The sequence below is a fragment of the Acipenser ruthenus genome, chromosome 2 (assembly GCF_902713425.1).
Source record: "Acipenser ruthenus chromosome 2, fAciRut3.2 maternal haplotype, whole genome shotgun sequence".
NCBI classification, from domain to species: domain Eukaryota; kingdom Metazoa; phylum Chordata; class Actinopteri; order Acipenseriformes; family Acipenseridae; genus Acipenser; species Acipenser ruthenus.
Window position 1 is genome coordinate 86,785,212 of NC_081190.1, and position 22,825 is coordinate 86,808,036.

The 22,825-nt window shown below is 36.4% G+C and overlaps 2 protein-coding genes across 2 annotated transcripts in view; one reads left to right on the top strand and one right to left on the bottom strand.

Moving 5' to 3' along the window:
• dnah6 (dynein, axonemal, heavy chain 6) overlaps positions 1 to 323 on the bottom strand; it is a 170,510-nt gene extending 170,187 nt beyond the window's left edge. Inside the window, exon 1 of the mRNA XM_059003180.1 lies at positions 217 to 323. The gene's annotated coding sequence lies outside the window, so the exon portion shown is untranslated. The remainder of the gene's footprint in view (positions 1 to 216) is intronic.
• A 4,568-nt stretch (positions 324 to 4,891) lies between these two features.
• Positions 4,892 to 22,825, top strand: part of LOC117409322 (tyrosine-protein phosphatase non-receptor type 9-like) — a 28,404-nt gene continuing 10,470 nt past the window's right edge. Inside the window, exons 1-7 of the mRNA XM_059003188.1 lie at positions 4,892 to 5,036; positions 8,324 to 8,464; positions 8,969 to 9,058; positions 9,871 to 9,995; positions 13,678 to 13,783; positions 18,155 to 18,265; positions 18,625 to 19,280. Coding sequence (XP_058859171.1) covers positions 5,004 to 5,036; positions 8,324 to 8,464; positions 8,969 to 9,058; positions 9,871 to 9,995; positions 13,678 to 13,783; positions 18,155 to 18,265; positions 18,625 to 19,280 — 1,262 coding nt within the window. The 5' untranslated portion in view covers positions 4,892 to 5,003. The remainder of the gene's footprint in view (positions 5,037 to 8,323; positions 8,465 to 8,968; positions 9,059 to 9,870; positions 9,996 to 13,677; positions 13,784 to 18,154; positions 18,266 to 18,624; positions 19,281 to 22,825) is intronic.

Here is a 22,825-nt window from a genome sequence, read left to right on the forward strand (position 1 = left end):
AAATACATTTTTAAAATGTGGTAACTGAAACGTGTTTTAAATTATAGTATTTTTCGGCATGCCACAGTAAATCATTAATGCCGCTTTATTCAGACACCAACTTTACAATACCAACTGTAACTAAGAACACTTATTCAGTAAGCGACACAATCATGACTTCATATTAAACGTATAAGCTAGTATCTATATTTGTTTTCTGTATCCAGCAGTACTTACATTTATACGAAAATTCAGCATTTCTACACTGGTAAAAGAAGTTGTGAGATCAGTTTCAGAGGAAACCCGGTTTGGTAACTGCTTCTTGTTAACCGTCTCCAAGCAACATACTTTACCCACAATGCAATGCGAAACAACACGCGTCAAGGAAACGGACAGGGAGACAACAGCAGCGAGTTTATGAAAAATATCACCTCACTCAATTTTCTTTTTTTCGTATTGTATCTGTATTTGACGCAAACTATTAATTAACAAAAAAAATAGCCATGTGTACATTGTACAAAGTGTTTGACATACTTTGATCTTGTTGTGTGTATGTTTAGGTTTTCAAATGGCAGTACAGTGCTGCCCAATTATAATTATATTTAGTAATCTCCATAACTGTACTCCATAGCGCCTGCCATTACATTGTATTGATTATTTTAATGTTAATAATATTATTTTAATAACACGTTAGTTTCCAATACCTACAGTAATATCTTTTTTCCCTGCCATTTTTTATGCATTGTCAAATCCTTCCACACATTTGTGCTGGGCACTTTTAAAACTGAAAAAAACACATATACCGGTGTAACGTCATTGTTGGTACCTCATAAAATTGTGGTACATGTATACATGTCAAGTTTTGGTACCTTGTCAAAATCTGGTACCTGTACCCAAATGTAATCTGTAGCTATGAACGTCATCTTGGTGGTTATATAAAGAGTACTGTAGTTAAAAGGATTCTAAAAATTATATATCAGAACTAAAATTATGTAATCCAATTAACAAACTAATGTGAACAACATGACAAATAATATGTATGGGAACTCACAGCTTGAAAAATATATATAATAATAAGAGTATGAATAAATAACTAAATGCAAAATTCATGTAATTTCCATATGTACCAAATCCTGTGTGTTGTGAAAATGTAATACAGTATTTTGGTAACTGTTCGAAGTCAACCAATTGATAAATGCGAGGCTGTGTGGTCCAGTGGTTAAAGAAAAGGGCTTGTAATCAGGAGGTCCCTGGTTCAAATCCCACCTCAGCCACTGACTCGTTGTGTGACCCTGAGCAAGTCACTTAACCTCCTTGTGCTCCGTCTTTCGGGTGAGACGTAGTTGTAAGTGACTCTGCAGCTGATGCATAGTTCACCCCCACACCCTAGTCTCTGTAAGTCGCCTTGGATAAAGGTGTCTGCTAAATAAACAAATGATAATAATAATACTATGTCATACTTTGATAATGCTATTTACTGAAGGTACCAACATTTGATGGCTGCTTGTGGACTGTCAAAATCTAATTCCTTGACAGTTATATGTATGAAGGTACCAGAATTTGATGGGTGCAGATCTGCTGTCAAAATTGCATACCTTGGCAGTTCTATGTATGAAGGTACCAAAATGTGTTGGCTGCAAGTGGACTGTCAAAATATCATACATTTTCATCTCCACCTTATACCGCATCATTGACTCAAGTTATAATTAAGGGTGATGGAATCTGAACTGATATAGATATACACATCTCTCTCTCTCTCTCTCTCTCTCTCTCTCTCTCTCTCTCTCTCTCTATATCTCTTTCTCTCTCTCTCTCTCAGGCAGGTCACAGTGACCCCCCCCCCCCCCCCCCCATTGTACAGGGAATATGTACAGTATGTTAATTACACAGCTTAAATTTTGAGGGAAGACTGATTTAATTCACCTTTTATCCACATTAATCATTCTTAACAGCAAAACCTCCCATTAAAGTATGGAGTGAAGGGGACAATGTGCTTTATACAAGGAGATATTAATATGTGGGAAGCTTGGAAGACATTCTGCTGAATACTGTGCTAAAAAGATAAATGCTAATGTATATTATCCAAACACTCATTAGGCAAGTGTGTTAATAGTTGTGTTATGAAAGTCCATCAAGCAGATGGAAATCATACACATTTTTCTATGAATGCCCACTTTAATTAAGAACATAAAAATGTGAGCCTTTGCTGCACCTTACAGGCACTTCCAAATCACATTATGCTCTGAGAGTGTTTGTTAATGACATGTTCTTTCAGCACTGGTGACATAACATGTACCCACGTCACAGGGGCTTCTGGGCAATGTCACCTGTGTGCAGACTTCAAATAACTGACCTGATATGACTTGTTGCAATCTTGCAGTTACAAATGATGGAAACATTACCAAGGCTTGTCTGGCAATAGTTGTCACCTTCGTTCAGCAAAATATTTAGCATTTTCCTCCTGTAATAACACTACTGAAGCCATCATTTATCATTTTTGGCATGTTTTCTCTACCTCAATATGTATTTACATGTGTTTTGGAAGGTTAACATATAGAAGGAATATGATTTCAAGCTGTGGTATGTCAGACACACAAAATAAATTGCAAATAAACAAAAACATTCTCCAAAATGAAACCAAAGACAGCTGAAATGTTACCCAAACACAGTCTCTGTTTGGTAGGTGAAAGTTCCCCCTTGCAATTTAGGTACTTGTAATGGATAGTTTAAACACCACCTCAGACAGTAGAAAAGGTTGATCAATTGACCATGGTCATTCCCAGCTAATTAGAATTAATATAGTTTTATTAGTCAGTAAAAGTGCAAGAAAATGGTGCATGTAAAACAATGATTTCACCTGCTGCATTCCATAGAGAAGTCTGTTGCTAGAAGCACAAAAGCAAATGATGCAGAAAGATAATAATCCACTACCGGCACCAATGTAAAAAAAAAAAATCCAGCAAAAAGGTTTCCAGGGAGTGACTTAAAGAGCAGTCTTTTCTCAACCGATGCATATCGATTCTGGCTGTATCTCAGGGACAGTTTTTGTAATAACTTGTATTGTAAGTGGATGTTCCAATAATCACCAATGAGGATTTTGAAGGGGATCTTTGACTGTGACTGGTGGCCTTTATAAACTTTTTTGCAGTTTTAGATTTTCTGGTAAAAGGTTTTTCTGCTTTTGTTTATTTTATTAACTTCAGATATCAGCATTTATTACAAAATGCATTACTGAGTTTGATCTCATGGGTCTTCTGGCCTCGCTCCCAGAAACTGTTAAAACTGCAGAAACTAAATAAGTACTTTATAGATTGAAAAGTACTACAATAGTGGCCTATCTGGAAAATGTATGGCTTTTGGCAGTAAAAACCGACTTCACCAATATAGTTAATGTTGAGGCTGCAGAGATGTTCATTAGCAGGACTACCAGATGGACTTTCATTAATGTAAATACTTTTAATATTTAAGAATTGTTGGTCTTTCATTCTATCCTTAACCCTTTAGAAATGGGTAATAAATATCCATCTTACATGAAACTGATGCCTTTCTCAAAAGACATCTGTGTGGTTCAATTCCTGCAAAGTCTGCTGCAACAAACATTTACCAACTGTAACACTCTCAGTGTCGTTTGCCAACAGCTACTTAATCAATATTGTGAGGGCATTGTAAGAACAGCTTTTCAACTGTAGTGTTTTCCAAACCTCTCTGTGTCTCCAATGTGAATGACACGAGAGGCAGTTTTAAATCTCAGACTGCATACAAAAACTGAGGGCAAAACATGATGGCTGTGTATATATTATTATTATACTGTCAGGACATTCTTGGAGGTTGGTGAATTAATTTATACAAAAATGTGATATACAGTTGATCTTTGGCCTTTGTGTAATGTCTGGTTGCAGACTGTATTGAAGACAGTTTGATATTGTAGTGAGATGAGACAGTTAGAGACGTGTTTCAAGGAGATGAAAATGTGGCAGAAGTCTTCTGGGCAGTGCGCTCCCTGTCATTAACTTAGATCACACAGTAAACAGAAATGTACTGTGACACAAGCCATATTGTAGCGATCCATGCTAAGTGTGTGTGTGTGTGCTGTCCTGTCTTTCCTGCCGTTTGTGTGTCACCCTGCATGACTGTGTGAGTAAAGAGCATTTTGTATCTAGGCAGTGTTTGCGCCCTGCCTGGGGTGTCACGTGCACAGTGCAGCTGTATGTAGATGGGGTCTGTGTTTGCTGCACTGTGATTTGTGTTCGGTTCCGACGGTCAGTTGCTTGCGCGGGACCGAGTGTATGAGTGATTAGTCAGTGTGTCTGTAAATGTGCCCTTGTGTGTGTGAGCCAATAGGGCTCAGGGGGGGGATCTCTATTTAGGAGCTGCCTGCGAGCAGCTCGGGCTGTGTTGTGGTGTCCTGACGTTGAATGGATAAATATCTGAATGAGATCTTGCTGTGGTCGTCTGGCTCTTGTTTGTTCCCCTGAAATGCTACAATATGTTCAAGGTTAAATAAGTGGTTAGGTTTATGTAAATGAAACCACATAATGTATACCATATCCTCGCCTTGTGTGTGTGTGAGTGTCATTTGCAAATGGACGCTTAACATAACCGTACGAATTGTCTCTGTGCGTATTCCAAACTCGTATTGTACCAGTTCAAATTGTGTTGACATTGCTGTGCTGTCAATAGAAAACAACTGGATTATTTCAGCCTTAAGTTTCTATAAATATCTTAGAACTACATGAGGGGGAAGGGGGGCACAACTGAGACCCATCTAATCACGACAACAGCCTCCTAAATGAAAAGTTAAGACTGCTTTTCAAGAGGTTGACATAAAAAAAAAAAAAAAAAAAAACGGTTCAAGGTGTTTTTTTTTTTACGTACTGAGGAAGAAGTTAAGCATTAGCTGTCACAAATGCTCTGTCCCCTCCCTGTGAATGTCCGGCACTGTGTAGGTTTATCTCTGCGGGGCGGTTTGATAGCGAGGCTGTGGGCGGTGCTGCACCAGTGCTGCTGCTGACTGAGGCTGCAAGATGGCGGAGCGTCTGACAGCCCAGGAGGAATTGGTGAGGGCGCTGAAACAAAATATATTTACATTTTAGAACTTAATGTCTTTATTTCTGTGATTGTGTTGCTGGAAGGTGAATGAGTGTATACTGTCTTGTTAAAATATCCTGTTAGGCACTGTTAACCACATAGAGCTGGAGCATGCCTTGATGTGATAGAAAAAGTGGGTGGGAGGAGGAGTGGAACAGGCCTGATCAGTATTTATTACGTTAAAGGGTTTTTTTTTTTTTTTTTTTTTTTTTAAACCGTGGCAAGTTTATACACAATTCAAACGTCCATACAAAATGTCAGTTCCAAAAATTAATTGATTTCGTTGTAAACGTGGATACATTTGATGAGTGTCATTCATTCTGCGTAGTATTTCCTGGCCCAGAGTTTCCAGAAAGCCTTAGCATTTTTATGGTAACTTTAACCACACTGTTGAGTCGTGGGGGGGGGGAATAAAAAATAGAAAAAAAAACCCTTTTATTGAGTTTTAAAAGCGAGCAAAATAAATGACAAATACTGGTATAAGACAAGCTAAATGTAAAACGGTATATTTTAAAAACCATAAATAGAAGTTTCTAGTTGCGCTGACTAGTGTGAAGTGTGACAGTTACTACTTTTGTTTTACTTTTGAAGTTGAGCATTTAACATGCATGCATACCTGTACAACAGAAGTCATACTACATATGAATGTAAAAAAAATATATATAAAAAAAAAAATGTTTAGAATTAAGAACACAACTCATGGAGGTTTGTTTCAGAAACAGTGGTTGTACTGTAACACACCGCATTGCACTTTTTTTTCATTTTGCTGACAGTACTACACGTACTGCTGTATATAATTAACTGAGACAGCCACTGTATTGTTTTCTGTTTTAACCCTGTGATGCCAATTTCTGCATCACATATGATACACTGCTTAGACACCCCTCTGTTTTATTTTTTAAATCCAGCTGCAATTCTTCATATGCAGTACAACAAACGGAATCTAGTTAAATAAAGTAGCTTTTCAGTTTTAACACGTACTTGGGCATTACAGGGTTAATATCCCTTTATTACTATACTAAGATGTACACGAAGTTGACAACCAACACAAAGAAAGCTCGTTAAGTTAAACCTTTGACACTTTATTTCTGTAGGATTGCATGTTATGCAGTATATTTGGGGTGCTTTATTAGTAATACATTTTATTTTTTACTAAAATGGCATTCGATTTTACCACAGAAATGCAGTCCTTGTATAGTAGTTATCAGATTAATTTTGCAGGTGAAAACTGCTGAGTATGCTACTGTTTATGGAAAGGGGAAAGTCCATTATGACATGACATACTTCTGAGAAATGACATAGTAGCATATTTCAGTAAGTGGGTGATTTACTACAAATTTGTCTAACAGTCATTTCTCAAAAAATATTGTATAATTGTATTTGTAATGTGGACATGAACCAACTAAAATGACAGGAAAAGGTTGTTCTAGTGTGTTTTCTTGGAAGTACTGTATCTCCCTGCACAGCTTTGTAGGCAGTCTCCTTGACCCATTATACCTCATATAGTTTTGTTCTATGCAAAATATATTGTCATATTTTAAAGTCTAGTGGGGTTATTTATGCAAGACTGCAGTAGAACAAGCTTGTTATATGTATGTAGTGCAATAACTGGTCAAAAAAGAGGGGGTGGGGTGGACTCACAACAGAGAAAGACTGACATGTCATCCTTCTGAGCCTGGGATTCATATCAACCATTAAACAGACAGAACAGCTTCTAGCCTGCATTTTGCATGCTTCTGACTGAATAAATATGGAATCTAGTGATGTAGCGTGGACACACTGGCCTTGAAGAATTAGGTTGGTGTTAGTAAAGGCTGTAAATGTTTTACCAAAATGTTAAATCTGTAGAAGGTGGACCAACATTAATTTGTGTCAATGACATCTTTCCACATTTCCACCCTGATATTTGTAATGTATCCATTACCTACATGATAATTAATGAGGAGCTATGTTAATATTTTCAATTTCACATCAGAATCATACTGGGAATAAAATGTTCATTATTTACAACGAATTTGTAAGATTTTACAAGATATTCTTTAATGATATAAGAAATGTTCACATAGGTTTACAACAGATGTAACTGAAGCAGTCACTTTTTTTCTCTTTTTGTCTAGAATAATGGTCATTATTTGCTGAATGTTTCACTTAGGGTTCTCTCATTGTACAGAAATGATTAACATTCTATACTTAGTTGAACCATTACCATTGGAGTACAGCATACATGTTTTATTTCATGGAGCTTCTCAATATCCTCTCTCACCTTCTGCTAAAAGATTTACTATTCATAAGTCTGAACAGATCAAATAAATATATATTATAAATACTTTTGATTACAAAATAGTTAAGAAAAAGAGTTCTGATAACTGGCCCACCCCTCCAGTCGAAACATGATTTTCAATAATCTACAAATAATGGTACAATGAAAGTATTTTCAGTTCTAGAAAAAGAACAGCCCATTCTGGTTCTCAAAAGTAATTATAAACAAGCTACCCAGTGTCTGAGAATAGTTGTATGATGTGTAGAGTTTGCTAAATATATGCGTTGTTGCATGTCATTGCAGGACTTTTTCAATGAATGTTTAGCATTGAAAGTGTATTGTGTAATCATGCAAAGAATGCCAATAAAAATGTGATTTATACAGTATGCTTATTATACCTGTTTCAGCTTGTGTGGAAGCAGAGGACAGCATTCTTAGTACATAAGTTTAGTACAGGGGTAGTTGTTTATTTTATGTCAACTTCTTAGTTAAGGTCAACATATGGTTTTATTTCGGGACCTTTCCCAAACCAACAGAGGTCTGTATAAACTATCTTTCTGGTTCCTACCAAAAAGCATCATAATCCTAAAATACAATTTAACAAAAAATTGTGCATAGCATTGTAAAACTATAGTGTAGTAAATTACAGGAAATGCATTGTGTAAGCTTGATGATATTATTATAAACTACAAAAAGTCATATTCACCATGGAAGTCTTCATAAGTGAGTATATGATTTAAAATAAGAAAATAGATTACTATACAGAATATTTAGTATGCCTACCCATATTACTGCTTTTGATTGTCAGGGAGTAGCATAATAGTTACTATATAGGACCAAAGCTTGCCCTAGAACTGAAAACTGGGTTTAGCTGTGGTCTCTGCCTTCTATTTCAGAAACTGGGGAACTTTAGACTATGTCGGATTTGGATTGGAAACAAACTGAGTTTTTTAGGTTTCTAGTAGTTGCTTGAACCTGTAATATTTATTTTTACAGACAGTAGAAGAGTTTTTCACAGAACTGAAAAATAGGGAGCAACCCAATGTCGTCTTGGTGTCCCAAAACACTGCTGTGAAATTTTTGATTGCAAGAAAGTTTGATGTATCTCGAGCCATTGATTTATTCCAGGCATATAAAGTAAGTACTCCATCTCATAAATTTCAATAATGGGGTGTGATGCAGTGCTTGCAACTGTAAGAGCGGGGATTGTGCCTAATTTGGGAATGCAGCACATTTCTAGATATTCTTGTGCCAGTTGCTTTTGTCTTTTTGAATGGTTTTGTAACAGCAGTAGTAAATAAAATGAATGTCTCTTTTCAAATAAAATAAAATGTAGGCCGATGTTCAGTGAGAAATGTAAATGACCTAACCTCAGAACTTTCCATATATGTTAATTTATGATTTGTTAATTAATAATCTGTTGGGTTTTTTTTTTTTTTGTAATTTTATTTTGATTGAAAAATCGTATTGACTGTTAGTAGAAACAAAATTATGCAACAGTAGCATTTTGGAAGCATGGATAGCATTTTAAATACAACCTTACAAATTGCATTTTCTTACGTTTAACTGAGAGAGGTTTCTAACATGAATATATACTGCACTTACAATACAAATAAATGTTACAATTGTTTTCATGTTCAGAATACAAGATTAAAAGAAGGCATTTACAATATCAATCCTGATGAAGAGCCTCTACGTTCAGAACTGCTGAGTGGCAAATTTACTGTTTTAGTAAGTATGTGCCTTTGTGAGTAGTACTTGATCCAAGTAATTTGTCCTTTTTTTATGATCGAAGATTACATTGTAACATACATTGTAGACATTGTATGTGATGCCTTATCTGTTCTTGGAAGTACATGTGCACCTGCTTTGTTTTAGAAACATGCAAACAAGCATTGTTTCCAGGTACCAAAACAGTAACACCACAATAAAACAGGCAGAAAAGTGCTTCAGGAATCAGGTCAGCATTCTACTTGTAACACAGACACAGAACTCCAACAGACTTTTTTACACCATATTGAGCAAACTGTTTGGAATGCTAAATATGGTAACAAAAATGGTTCACAAAAATAAACTACAAACACACATCAGCATGCCATTGATCCCAAGAATAACTTTTTTCCTCCTGTTTTACTGACAAGGAAAGAAAGTATAAAAGACTGCCAAGGCTGGTAAACAAGAACACCTTACTCCATTTTCAGTGCTTTGCTAATAAGTTCCAAATAGTTTACTTAACCTGTTAATTATAAAGACTACCTCTGTGCTTTGGAATGAAAGTTCATTTATTTATCACAAACTCTTCACAGAACAGTAGTTTCCATGGGTAGAATTTTCACAGCAATGATTTTTTTTTTTTAAGAATTGACAAGAATTCATATCAGCAGCAAACTTTTAGAAAGAAAATAAAATGTTCTCAATACGTTCACTTAATATTTTTGCTGTAAGCTGAAACAGAAAACCAATTAGTTGTTCTTTTGATTTCTGTTCCGATTTTTATATTCTGTAATTTGTAAACATTATTAAGCTATTTTTTCTCCTGTCAGCCTGGAAGAGATGCTAAAGGAGCAGCTCTAGCCTTGTTCACTGCCAGGTTACATAGACCTGATGTTACTACACATAAAGCAGTACTTCAGGCTATAATCTATCAGCTGGACAGAGCAATTGAAAGGTATCTTGATCTTCTAATGTTTTCTGATTAAAATAACCATTTGGAATAATTGAAAAATTCTCGTGTGCAGAAATGTTTGTTTTTCAGTGATTGCTCTTCTTTTAAAAGTCTGATTGTTCTTGGATTTGGACAAATGCACAGCTCCTTAATGGGAAAGTCTCATTTGTGATTTTTAAGATCAATTGTAATGAATTATATAACATGCAACATGAAAGTAACACAGGAATCCTGTGTGAATCTTGTTAATGTAGAATGAGCGCCACGTGGAAATTGCAGGAATGGTCTGTGTTTGTAGCATAAAAGTAGTGTGAAACCTGAGAGAAGGATGCTTTGGAGCCCTGGTGCCACAAGTTAAATCATTGTACATTACCCCTCTAGTGTCCCTACAGCAGTCATTTTTCTCCATCATTTTAAAACCATTTCATACATAAGAACATAAGAAGAACATAAGAAAGTTTACAAACGAGAGGATGCCATTTAGCCCATCTTGCTCGTTTGGTTGTTAGTAGCTTATTGATCCCAGAATCTCATCAAGCAGCTTCTTGAAGGAGCCCAGGGTGTCCGCTTCAACAACATTACTGGGGAGTTGATTCCAGACCCTCACAATTCTCTGTGTAAAAAAGTGCCTCCTATTTTCTGTTCTGAATGCCCCTTTATCTAATCTCCATTTGTGACCCCTGGTCCTTGTTTCTTTTTTCATACATGCATACTCGCATATCTACAAGTGTAGTCAAAAGTTTACATACCCCAATGGAAATGTATAATTTATAGAAATTTCTCAAACAAAGAAATTTATGGAAAATCTTTTGTAGCAAAAGTTTTGCTTTTGTGGATGAGAAAGTTACAATAAATAGATGTCTACAGTTTTATTTATTTCAGTAATTTTTTTGCAAAACTCCAAAAATACTAATTCAAAGTATTCATACCCTGACAAGGAAAATTTAAATTACTATAAATCACACATTAACTGCCACTTGCATGCAAAAATTGGAACTTTGGATTTGTATAATGTATATTACGTAAACACTACCAAATCGTTATATGTAGCAACTCTATATGGCAGTGCTGCTGTGTGTGGAGCAGGGTATAGTATCTAAGGCACTGTGGGGGTACCTATAGCGGTTGTACTGAATACCTAGTGTACAAGACAGTGTAAGAGAAGTGCTATGGTAGAATATATTTGAAACATACAACATTTACGCTAACATTAATAATTAATTTAAAGAGAGCCCCCTATAGCTTGTGTTATCCAGAGGCAAACTTTTAATTTCTTCATTTGCCATCTCGACAGCAAAGCGTTGTATAGCGTAAGCTGTATTGAAAGAAATGTCTTGAAACCCCTCTGCTGTTTGGGATTTTTTTAAATGCCCATGTGACCAAAATAAAAGTTGAATGCAAACTGTGCAAGCAACTGTTGATGTATCATCGAGGCATATGTATCAACTTGGCAAGCGTAAGTTCATAGTATTATTAATACTTTTAGTAGTAGTAAAATGTGACTCATAACCTGCTTGGAACGGTGACTGTTAAATAAAGCTTTGTTTTGCCAAAGTCCGCTGCAGTTGGTGCTGCTGCAATGCAAGCTTCCTGTATATATCGCAAGCACCATCAATTATGTGTAAGTAAACATGTATTTTTATGTTTATTGAAATTATAAAAACATGATTACTGTTCTGTGTAATGTATTTTTAAACTACATGTGAATGTTTTATTCCATGATTTATATGGATTACCTGTAAAATAGGATTTTCAATCAAATATAAACTAGTAGCTATGGTGATGTCACCAGTAAATTATGCAAATTAGTACCATCGAAGGTTCGAACCTTATTTCGGTAATGTGTTCCAAACTTTCAAAGGTCAAAATGTATCCTGCGTTGTACATAGTATAGCTGCACGATGTCTACAATTGTCTGTTGGTTTTGATAATATTTATTCATAATAATCATTCTCATGGGTCTGCTAAACCTTTTGAGAATAATAGATGAAATTTGCTGGTAAGCTTTAAATTAACAGGAGTAGTTATGGATTCCAGGATTTATTGGGGACTAGACATCAGTTTACACAAACTGGAAACGCGAGGGTGACACCAAGAAAAAAGTACACAGTTAACCAGGGGAACAGAATTCGGATAAAGACAAATTATCTAAATGAGACTTCCCCTTTAACTGAGAGAGAAAAACTACATGTACATAGTTACATATGAAATAACTGCTGGTGTGAGATGTTAGTTATAAAACTGTTTTAAGGTACAAGACAAAACTAGTGAATGAAAATTTAAGCAAATATGCTTATGTTTACTCGCTTATTTGGTCTCTGTTGTCTCCGATTGCATGTATACAGTAAGCATTCACTACTTGTATTTTGTGGTTTATATTTGTTTTCTAGGAAATGGAAAAGGCTACTTCCTAAGTATGTTTTGAAGGTCTTAATTGGATGTTTACTGTAACTCATCTGCTGTGTCTGTGGTTCTAATGCTTGGATCTCAGTAACTGCTCTGTCTTGATAAAATCCTGGAACATATTAGATATGCAGCCAAATTAATTCATGCTTAGAAGAGTCTGATCATAAAACTTGATCCTATATTAAAAATACTTCGATGTCCATTGCAAATTGACCAAAAACACACAATTAACAGAATATTTTAACTCTCAACACAGCAGACCAGATAACTGTTCCGGTCTTGAGCATACCCCTTTTTAAATATTTGTACGACTATTTAATTAGTTGTCATTGGGTTGCCTTTTTTGCAAAGTTCCTTGTTATTCAAAGAGTTACCTGTATATATTGGACCATTTAGCCATTTTGAACAGTGTTTCCTGGTGGGGTATATGTCCATGGGAGATTATTTTTCAGATTCTCCCTCATTTGCCTTTTGTATATATGCCCTGTCATTAGGTACACTCGCCATTGATATCTTATGCCCCTATTTAACATCTGCATTTAAATGCAAAGTATAATTCAACTTGAAATTCATTCCATGTACTAAATCGAATTTTTCTGTTGAGCTGTTGAATTTAAAGCGGCTGGCAATTGGCATGACAACTGACTTTACTTTAGCGTTGCTCTCACTTGTGAAAATGCTCTACTGACACAAGCAACCTGATTTAAAAAAAATAATAAAAAAAAGGCTGAATCTGGACAATGTGATATCTTGAATAAATTGTAAAAAGGAGACAAATGCTCAGCTTTCTAAAGAGGGGTACACTGTATACTGAGGTTGTGTGGTCCAGTGGTTAAAGAAAAGGGCTTGTAACCAGGAGGTCCCCAGTTCAAATCCCACCTCAGCCACTGACTCATTGTGTGACCCTGAGCAAGTCACTTAACCTTCTTGTGCTCCGTCTTTCGGGTGAGACGTAGTTGTAAGTGACTCTGCAGCTGATGCATAGTTCACACACCCTAGTCCCTGTAAGTCGCCTTGGATAAAGGCGTCTGCTAAATAATAATAAATAATAATAATACTACTGTTGCTTTCTGAAAACATTTCTCTTTGGTTTTATGGATGCACAGGAGGAGTTTGTGTAAATTCTACTTTGAAAATGAACACTCGCTACAGTTAAAGCCACATAGACATGCCCTGATTAGAAAAATATTTAGATTGTGTGCAGATGAAAGATCCAGATGGATCCAAAACAGGGTAAGTATTGTATATGTTATAACAAGGTTATATTCTTCTCTTTCAGAGTAGAGACACAGCGAAATGGCCTAATTTTCATCTATGATATGACCAGTTCAACATATGGAAACTTTGATTACGAACTCTGTGTGAAAATCTTGAATCTTCTAAAGGTATAAAGAATTGTTTCTGTAATGTCAGTTTTTTCTATTTGTTACTGGCGGTCAAAATTATGGGGACACCTGGAAATGTTACTGAAATGCAATTAAGAAATGAAGACTTGTCAGACTATTGATTTATATGAAAATGTATTAACCTTCTTTGCTGGTATTTTATTGCAAACTTTTCTCATCAAAATATCTCCCCTTGTTGGTGATCACAGCTGCACATACTCTTAAGCATTTTGTCACACAACCTTAGCAATATATTGCTGTCTATTTTTGTCCATTCAGTCCTAATCATCTCCCAGAGCATATTTATGATAATTGCACTCTTCCTTTTCACTCTCCTGTCAAGCTCATCCCATAACATTTCAATTGGGTAAAGGTCTGGGGAGGCCAGTGCATCCATTTCAAAACCTGTTCTTTCTGATTTAAGTATTTGAGTTTAGTCTGGCTGTGTTTAGGGTCATTATCATGTTGAAAAACAAACCCTTCACCCACTAGTCATCTTCCTGATGGTATTCTATGACGTTGAAGAATGGAATGATATGAAATTGTTCCTTTACAAATATAACTTCTATTTTTACTACAAAACAACCCAGACCTTCACGTTGCCACCTCCACAATCTTGCCTTTTTTTCCCTCTCACGTACTGTTTCCTCTTGGAGTTGAAAAGTTCAAACGCTGATCCATCTGTCCATAACACTGTTCTCCATTGCTCTTTTGACCAGTCTTTATGGTTTAGTGCCCATTCCAGGCATTTTTGAAGGTTTTCGAGCTGCAGCTCTCCCCATGATACCGGCTTCTCAAAGACGTGCCTCTTTCCTTTGATATGGGGACTTTTGATGTGGAATTGAAATCAGCAAGCAAGTTGAGTGCTGGTTAGGAAAAAAATAGCCTTGGCGTTTCGAACAGTCGGGCTGTCTTCTGTTAGTTGTTTTCCTCTTTCTGTCTTGGTCACTTTGTTTGCATAGCTAACAGTTTTTCTGTATCTGTTGATTGTGGTCTGCACTCCATTATGCGAAACATTGACTTTTCTTGTATTCCTCTCTCATGGAATACCCTTCCTTGTAGGGTTGGAACAATAATCGATTATCGTGATATTATCGATAATGTTTTTGCATCGATAATTGTATTGCGTTGAAAAATAATTATCGATAATCATTTTATTGTCCGTTATCCACTATGATATGCTTGCCTGTAACAGTAACTCTGCATTGAAGCAGTAAGACAGGACTTAACTGTCTGCGTGAGACGCAACACATGATCTGTGCACGCTGCGTAGTGGGAAGTTGTAACATGTGACGTAAGATTCACCAAGTAAAGGCAAACGTTTGAGCTAATGGCGATGGCAACTGCAGAAACTACCAAACCTTCCGAAAAGATTTAAAAAAAAAAACAAAAAAAAAAAACAGCATCAGTCCAGTGTGGCAGTTTTTTTTGAGTGACAGAAAGTGATCCACAAGGTAATAAGCCTGTCTGTAGGCAGTGTGGAAAAGCTGATATTTTTTAATCGCAATTTATAATTTTTTTTTTTTTTTAAAACACTTTTTTTTAATAAGTAACCTATATATCAAAAGTTGAAAAGCTACCAAACAAACATTTGGTTATTTGTGCTTTTTTGTAACCAACCATTGTTTCATAACTTTTATTAAAGATGCTGGTCTTTTTGAAAATTGTCTAGTTTTATTTCTTCTAAACTCGTAGAGGCAGTTGTCATATTGCTCAAGTATATATAGCTTTAAATTTGATAAATTCCAAGACATTTTACATATGTTATTTTTTCAGCCGATAATCATGATTATCGTGATAATTTACAGCTGATAATTGATAACTGAAAATGTCATTATCGTCCAACCCTACTTCCTTGTAAAGGGTAAGTACAGATACACAATCATATTTTATCTCCTTCCTTCGAGCCATGATAACTCACTTGCTCACGCACTCTTTCTGGCTCGCCGTTTGAAAGAACCCACATGGCTTTCTAGTCTCAATTAGTTCAGGTTCTGAAAGCTGTCTGTATCCTTCTGACTGAGGGGGAAGTACACACTGTTACAAGAGGTAATAGTTTCATGGGAGAGGTAAAATGTATCCCTGTGTTAGCAGCGTTACATTGGCTTCCTGTACAGTTATAAAGCTTTAAATGGCTTTGCTTCCCTGTATCTAAAAGATTTTCTGACCCCATATGTACCCAATCATGCTCTTAGATCACAGGACTGGGTGCAGAGAAGGACGACATATGGCAGAGCATTCAGCTTTAGAGCACTAAAGTTGTGAAATGATATGCCACAATTTGTAAAGGATGCACCATCTGTTGCTGATTTTAAGATTAAAGATAAATTTTTTATAATTTAGCATATGTTTTTTTAAAGGGAACATTTTGTCAGCCTTTATACTTTATTTTTATCACTGATTTTTTTTTTTTAAATTTGGAATCGCCAATTATTTTTTCAAATTTTCTCCCCAATTTGGAAAGCCCAATTATTTATTTCAAGCTGGCTCACCCCCACCACCCCCGGGCTGACTCGGGAGAGACGAAAACAGACACACGTTTCCTCCGAAATGTGTGCCATCAGCCGTCTGCTTCTTTTCACTCTGCAGGCCCGCCAAGCAGCCACCTCGGGGCTACAGAATCAGAGGACCAAGCAGCTCCGGGCAACTTGCAGGCAGGCCCGCAGGCGCCTAGCCAGTCTACAGGGGTCGCTGGTGTGCGGCGAGCCGAGGTCACCCTGGCTGACCTAAGCCCTCCCCACCCGGGCAGCGCTCGGCCAATTGTGTGCCGCCCCCTGGGAACTCTGTCCACAGTCGGCAGTGGAATAACCTGGACTCGAACCGACGACCTCCAGGCTATAGGGTGCATCCTGCACTCCACGCGGAGTGCCTTTACCGGATGCACCACTCGGGAGCCCCATCACTGCGTTTTAAAATAATAATTAAAATGACTTGTTTTACTATTTTACTGTGTGTAATTTAAGGGGGTGTTTGTATTTTGTTGTCTTTTATTTGTTCTGTGTGTTATTCATTTTTCTTTTTATCTGTAAAGTTCTTTTGAGGCGATTTATCATGAAACGCGCTATATAAGCAATAAAGATTGATTTGATGTTTCCTTCTGAAATGGATGATAAGCCATTGGTTTATGTATAGTTTTCCTTTTTTGGAGGATTTCAGTAAGATTTTACAGGTGCTCCCAGAATTGACCGCCAGTGTAGCTAGCAAAATAATTTCAGTAAATCCTGTTATATGTATCACCATCACTTCGTACATGTCACATTTTCCTATATGAAGGATGCACACATTATGTTGAACGTTTATTTGATTTTTAAACCGTAAAGCTGGTGAATGTCTCGTGCGATCAATGCTGCATCAACACAGTGGAATTGCTTCTCGGAGAGTTTGGGTCCTTCAGGTTATTTCTTTAAAAGAACCCAAGCTCCCAGAAGCTAGACGCATTGACACGTCTTTGAGTGCCAGTCACTACTTTCCATGGCCGACGTGTTTTCATGCAACCTTACCTTGAAAAGTGTAGCATTGAAGTAAATTACCTTCACTGACAGCTTCACGTAAATTACCATAATGTGTGCATTTTTCATATAGGAAAACCTGAGACCTTCAGAATGATGGCAATAAATGTTAGGTAAGATTTACTGTAATCATTTTCTTAGCACATGGAATTTAAATGATAAATGTCTTCTTAAACATGCATATTAAATTGTTCAGATGTATGCTTGCCAAATGTATTTTATGGGGCTGCTGGTATTTGGTTAATTTGATCGTATGTGTAAGAGAACAGCAAAGCTGTTATTAAAATACATTTTATTTACATACAATTCTGCACATTAACAATATAATATTGTATGCATACTTAAAAGCTGGATACCAAATGCAAAATAGCAATTTTTAAGTAGATTTGGTGCAGGTGAAAGATACAAGAATATTTTGTTAATTTTAATGTAGAAACCCAGTCTGCATCCTCTGGAATATTCTATTTTCCTTTGGAGAGTATACAGTTACTGACCTACAAATGCTTGTATTTTTTATTTTTAAATGGAAATTTGCTGATATGACCTGCCTTAGCTATGCAGTGGTGTCCAAAGGTATTGCCCCCTGAGTTTTTAAAAATGATTTCCACCATTTAGCTGCCTGAATGCACAGTTGCTACTAATTGATGATATAACTAAACTTTGGTGTGAATTACAGCTTCTAGATGTCTTGCCATAGCATAATCCTTTTTTTGTGCAAGTCTGAGGGATATCTGTAATTTATAATTATCTGAAATGGAGGGTATCAATACTTATTGTCACCATGCATAATGTACTTTATGTATACTCTGTAGCTATCTATGTTCTACAGTTTATTGACTTCATTTTTATCTTTTATCATCAGGGTGCATTTCCTGCTAGGCTGAAGTGCGTATTCATTGTTTCGTCTCCTTTGTGGTTTCGAGCACCATTTGCTGTTCTCAGGCTTTTTGTGAGGGAGAAGCTAAGAGAGAGGGTATATTTAAAAAATATATATATATATTACTGAAACAATGCATGATTTGCAGTATTAAGCTTTAATGTTAGTTTTATTTTTTTTAAATGAAGGATGTTTCTTTTTTGGAACAGTTTCCGAAAAGTTTTCTGTTAAGCTTTCCCAACATGGTACAAAGCATGCCATAAATACTCATACTTCCTGTTTCCAGTTAATCTTATCACTAAACAGTGTCAAAACCATTATTTTCATTGTAATATATAGTTCATCTGATATTATGATGTTTTTGTAACATAGTATTCAATAGGCCAGTACTAGCTATTTTAAAGGATTGAAAAAAGGAATAGAGTGTATTTAATATACATATATATTACTTTAAGGTCTGCACTGTGAAAGCTCATGAGCTCGCAAACCACATACCAATGGAATCGTTGCCAGAGCATCTTGGAGGATCATCTAAATACAGCCATGTAGCTTGGATCCAAGCTTGTGTAAATTCCACCCAAGGCCAGCAGAAAGGGGATTGCATGGACAATCTTTTTCACTCATACACCTTAGAGCAGAATCCTGTTAGTGATGGACTGAACTCAAATTGTAGTCCGCAGACTGTGACTGACAACACCCAACAGCAACATAATCATTATCTTGAAAACCGGACTAGCAACTTCCATGCTGATCCTAGTTCTTTGGGCAATTTGCAGAACTGGAATGGTTCTGTGGTGACTGTGAACTATGACGGTGCTGACATAGATTCTAGTGTCAACACAAACGGTCGCAAGCCTCCCCCACAGTCAGAAACCCCACCAGACACGCCTTTACACAAGCATGCCTCTGAAGAGCTAGCTGTTCCCCCGCTGCCACAGAAATCTCGTCCATTGCCTACAGTGATGGAGATGTCCATTCATTTGCCAGAGGATGGAGGGTTGCATATTCAGGAACTTGTACAGCATATAAAAAGGAAAAAGAAGAAAGGTATATATCAAGAGTATGAAGAAATCAGGAAAGAACCTCCATCTGGAACATTTGATTACTCCAAGTAAGTTTTTTTTTTTTTTTTTTTTTTTTTAAACCGGTTTTCTTTAAATACATTTTATATACAGCATATTTAACTTGTGTTATTTATTGAAAAAAGCGGGTTTAAGATCCAGGACACCTGTTAATTGAAACTTAAATACTTTTATCTGAAACATCTCGTAGCTAAGGAAGGAAGTTTTTCAATTAAATGCTTACAGTGGCAATTGTTTAAGTGTATTAACTACAGGACTCAAATGCAGGGTTTCATGCAGTTTAGAATCTCCAAATTCTCTCTTCATTGTCGTGAGACTGACGTAGCACGCACATCCCTCACGCTATAGAAAGTGCGCGGCCAAAACATAATGCGACATAAAAGGGTGGGTAAATCGCCTTCCAGAGATTTGGCCGTAGCAGCTACTATTTTGCAGGTTCTGCTACAGTGCTACGTCAAAGGGGTATAATACTACGATTTGTATTAAATAAATAAATAAATGATGGATACTCCCTGAACGTTTATGAAATATTATTTCAATACCATGTGTGTTTTCCTGTTAATTTTTTTAATGCAGTAATGGTTCTTAAATAATACTGTATCACTGACAGTTTATTGTGGCATTTTAACTGACGTACTAAAAGCTCTGGACCGGGTTGCTTAGTGACCGGGTTGCTTAGTAACCAGTTTAAGGGTCCTTCAAAAACTGCTGCGCAAATGTCACCTTGCTATCATTATTAGGGACCTACCTAAATCGCGATTTCGAGGTAATCGTGAAATTGAGGGGTCACTGCAAAATTCACCTCAGGAGCCAATGCATACAAACAAGTATGGAGAGGAAAAAAAAGAAACCTTGTTTAAATGAACTGCACAATGCAAGCGACGCAAACTACGTATCTTCATTCTGTAGATAGCCCTTTTTTATTCCTTCGCCATCCCATGTGCATTGCACTTAACCAAAAAACAAACAAATAAAAAAACGCCCACAAGTAACATTTACAAAAGAAATTCTCCAAAGCAGTTAACGTTCTTGTTTACTATTCAAATGACAACGTTTTAATCAGCCTATCAGTGCGTCTTTACTGCTTTTATGTGATAGGGGTAGGACAGAGTTGTTGCTGCATTGTTTTGATTTAGGTTGCTAAAATCTAGTTTTCAGCATTGGAGGTAAAATAGTAGAAATGGATGACAAAAGAAGCAAAGTATGTTTCGGCTGATGATCGTTTCAAGATATTTCCCAAAGAAACTGTACATGCAGACTGAGGTAATTGTTTTCCATATCTTAATGTGTATTTGTAGAAAATACGATCGATCGCTATTTAGCTTCAGAATCACACATTAAACAAAAGGCTACCACAGAGGCTGCTGAACAGAACGTAAAATAAACAGCTTTCAGAAACCAAACTGGAAAGTCAGCCCAGACAAAAAGTATTCCTGTCTGCAAGTTAAATCAGTACTAAAACGATCCAGCACCTCGCTTCAACCTGCTGCTTACAGTTGGAATTTTAGACCCGAATAGCCACGTCTTCTTTGTTTTGACTCGGTACTAATAAAATAAATTATTGGATGGGACAAATAACATGACAACGAACCGGCTGCATATATTGACTTTAATAAAGTATGCCAGATGCCCTTGTGTAACCGAATTTGTGGGCTGTTTCTAATCGATTTCCACATCTGTATAACTTGGCAAAGCTTTGCCTTAACTTCCAACCAATTCAGTGGAAGAAGAACGTGCAGTCTCAATGTATGGGCAAGTCAACTGCTGGGGGATGCTGCATACTCGCCTTTAACAAATGACAGCACTCTGTTTTAGTAAGGAAGCAAGTACCACTATTATTAGGTTTTATAGTGTTCTGAAATACTGTCTACTTAGGTTTATTTAATGTTTAAACAGGTCAGCGAAATCCTAATTTTATTCCGCAACCCTTGAAATACGTAACTTTACCGCGATTTAAGTAGACCCCTAATCATTATCAATCGCACATTTACTTGTTTGCTTATCGCTGTCAGTAAGACTGGGATTAAGTCACGGTGGTCACAGATACCATGATTTTAGTAGAGAACATTGAACTTTACCAACACAACTTGAAATTCTACCTTAACAAAAAATAAAACTTTTTTTCACAGTTTAGCTAATGATGCTGATCTAGCTTAGTTGCCTAATTTTGCAATCTAGCCATTCACACTTTAAATCAGTTGACAGCGCTGAGAAAATGTAAACATAAATGCAGTGCAACTCAACTGCCCGATTTTGTCAACCTGCAGCTGCATTTTTCAATGCCTGTCGGGTCTTTGACCCAAATCAAGCATACATACAAAAATGTACTTCGGGATGACTGGCACTACAGAAAGGCATCAAACATGTACAACATGCTGTATCAGAATAATATGTAAACAAACAAACATACAACTGCAAACTGTACACAGAAGCAGCAACAGATGCACACAGATAAATTAGCATAGCTAGAAATTTGTGTCAGTGGTCTTATGTATTATCACTGCGGGCTACCTACAGCACCAGGCTTAAGCAACCACTTACAGAGTTGAAGTAAAATCTATTAAACCTAATTCATTGAGCAAGATTTGTTTTAGAAGAATGAAAAAGAAAAACAAAACTGTTGGTTCCACGAATTTGTTCAAAAAGGACAACTACTTGTTGCTGCTTGTAAGACTTACAGAATGAAGATCCAGAAAGCTACAAAAATGCCCAGGTGGATTAGCGTCTACTGAGAAATGTGTTGAACTCGTATGGACTGCCGGTATACTGGATCACTAATAATAACAACAAAAATAAAACATTCTGCTTGACGATATCAGTACAAATTGGAACACTTCCAGAAACATTTTAATATACCCTCCAGGATATTAATATTAATAGATAATTTACATTTGGAAGGAGAATTTCTCTCCCAAAGAGAAAACTACATGGAAGCCAAATTGCCCAAAAGGTACTACCAAAATAACCTGAATGGAGAGGATTTATTCTCCCCAAGAGCTGCATATGCTATGTATTAGCCACCATATGTTGTTGATACAGAATTACAGATATCAGTATAGTAATCCACAAGCACTGACTATTACACAGAGCTGAGCAAGTTTCATCACAGTTAAAAGGTTCTGATATATGTTAAACTGACACAATAATCCAGACAATTCATAGTAGATGCAGTAGACAATTCTTAAATCTCAGCATTTTATCAAATCTAAATATGCCCTTGTCAATTCAACCAGTGGTCCCCACTTGACCATCTAGGATTTACACAAAACCTATACAAAATGTTCTGCATCTCAGATGGTAAAATGGGGATACCTCTTGGATTTAGTTGCTTTGACATAAAATGATAGAAAGATGTTCTAGACAGTGGCATTTGTTTTGGTTAGTGTAGAAGTGTTTATCACAATGTTATTTAACACAGAAATAAAAATAGAACAGAATCAGATGTGCTGTGTTTATAGATTTAACAGCAGGAAAACATGAATGAAAAAAAATTAGTTTCACAAATTTGTTCAAAAAGGACAAATACAGGGCTAAACATCAGCTTGACTTGTTTTATGTGCAGTGGTCTGCTTCT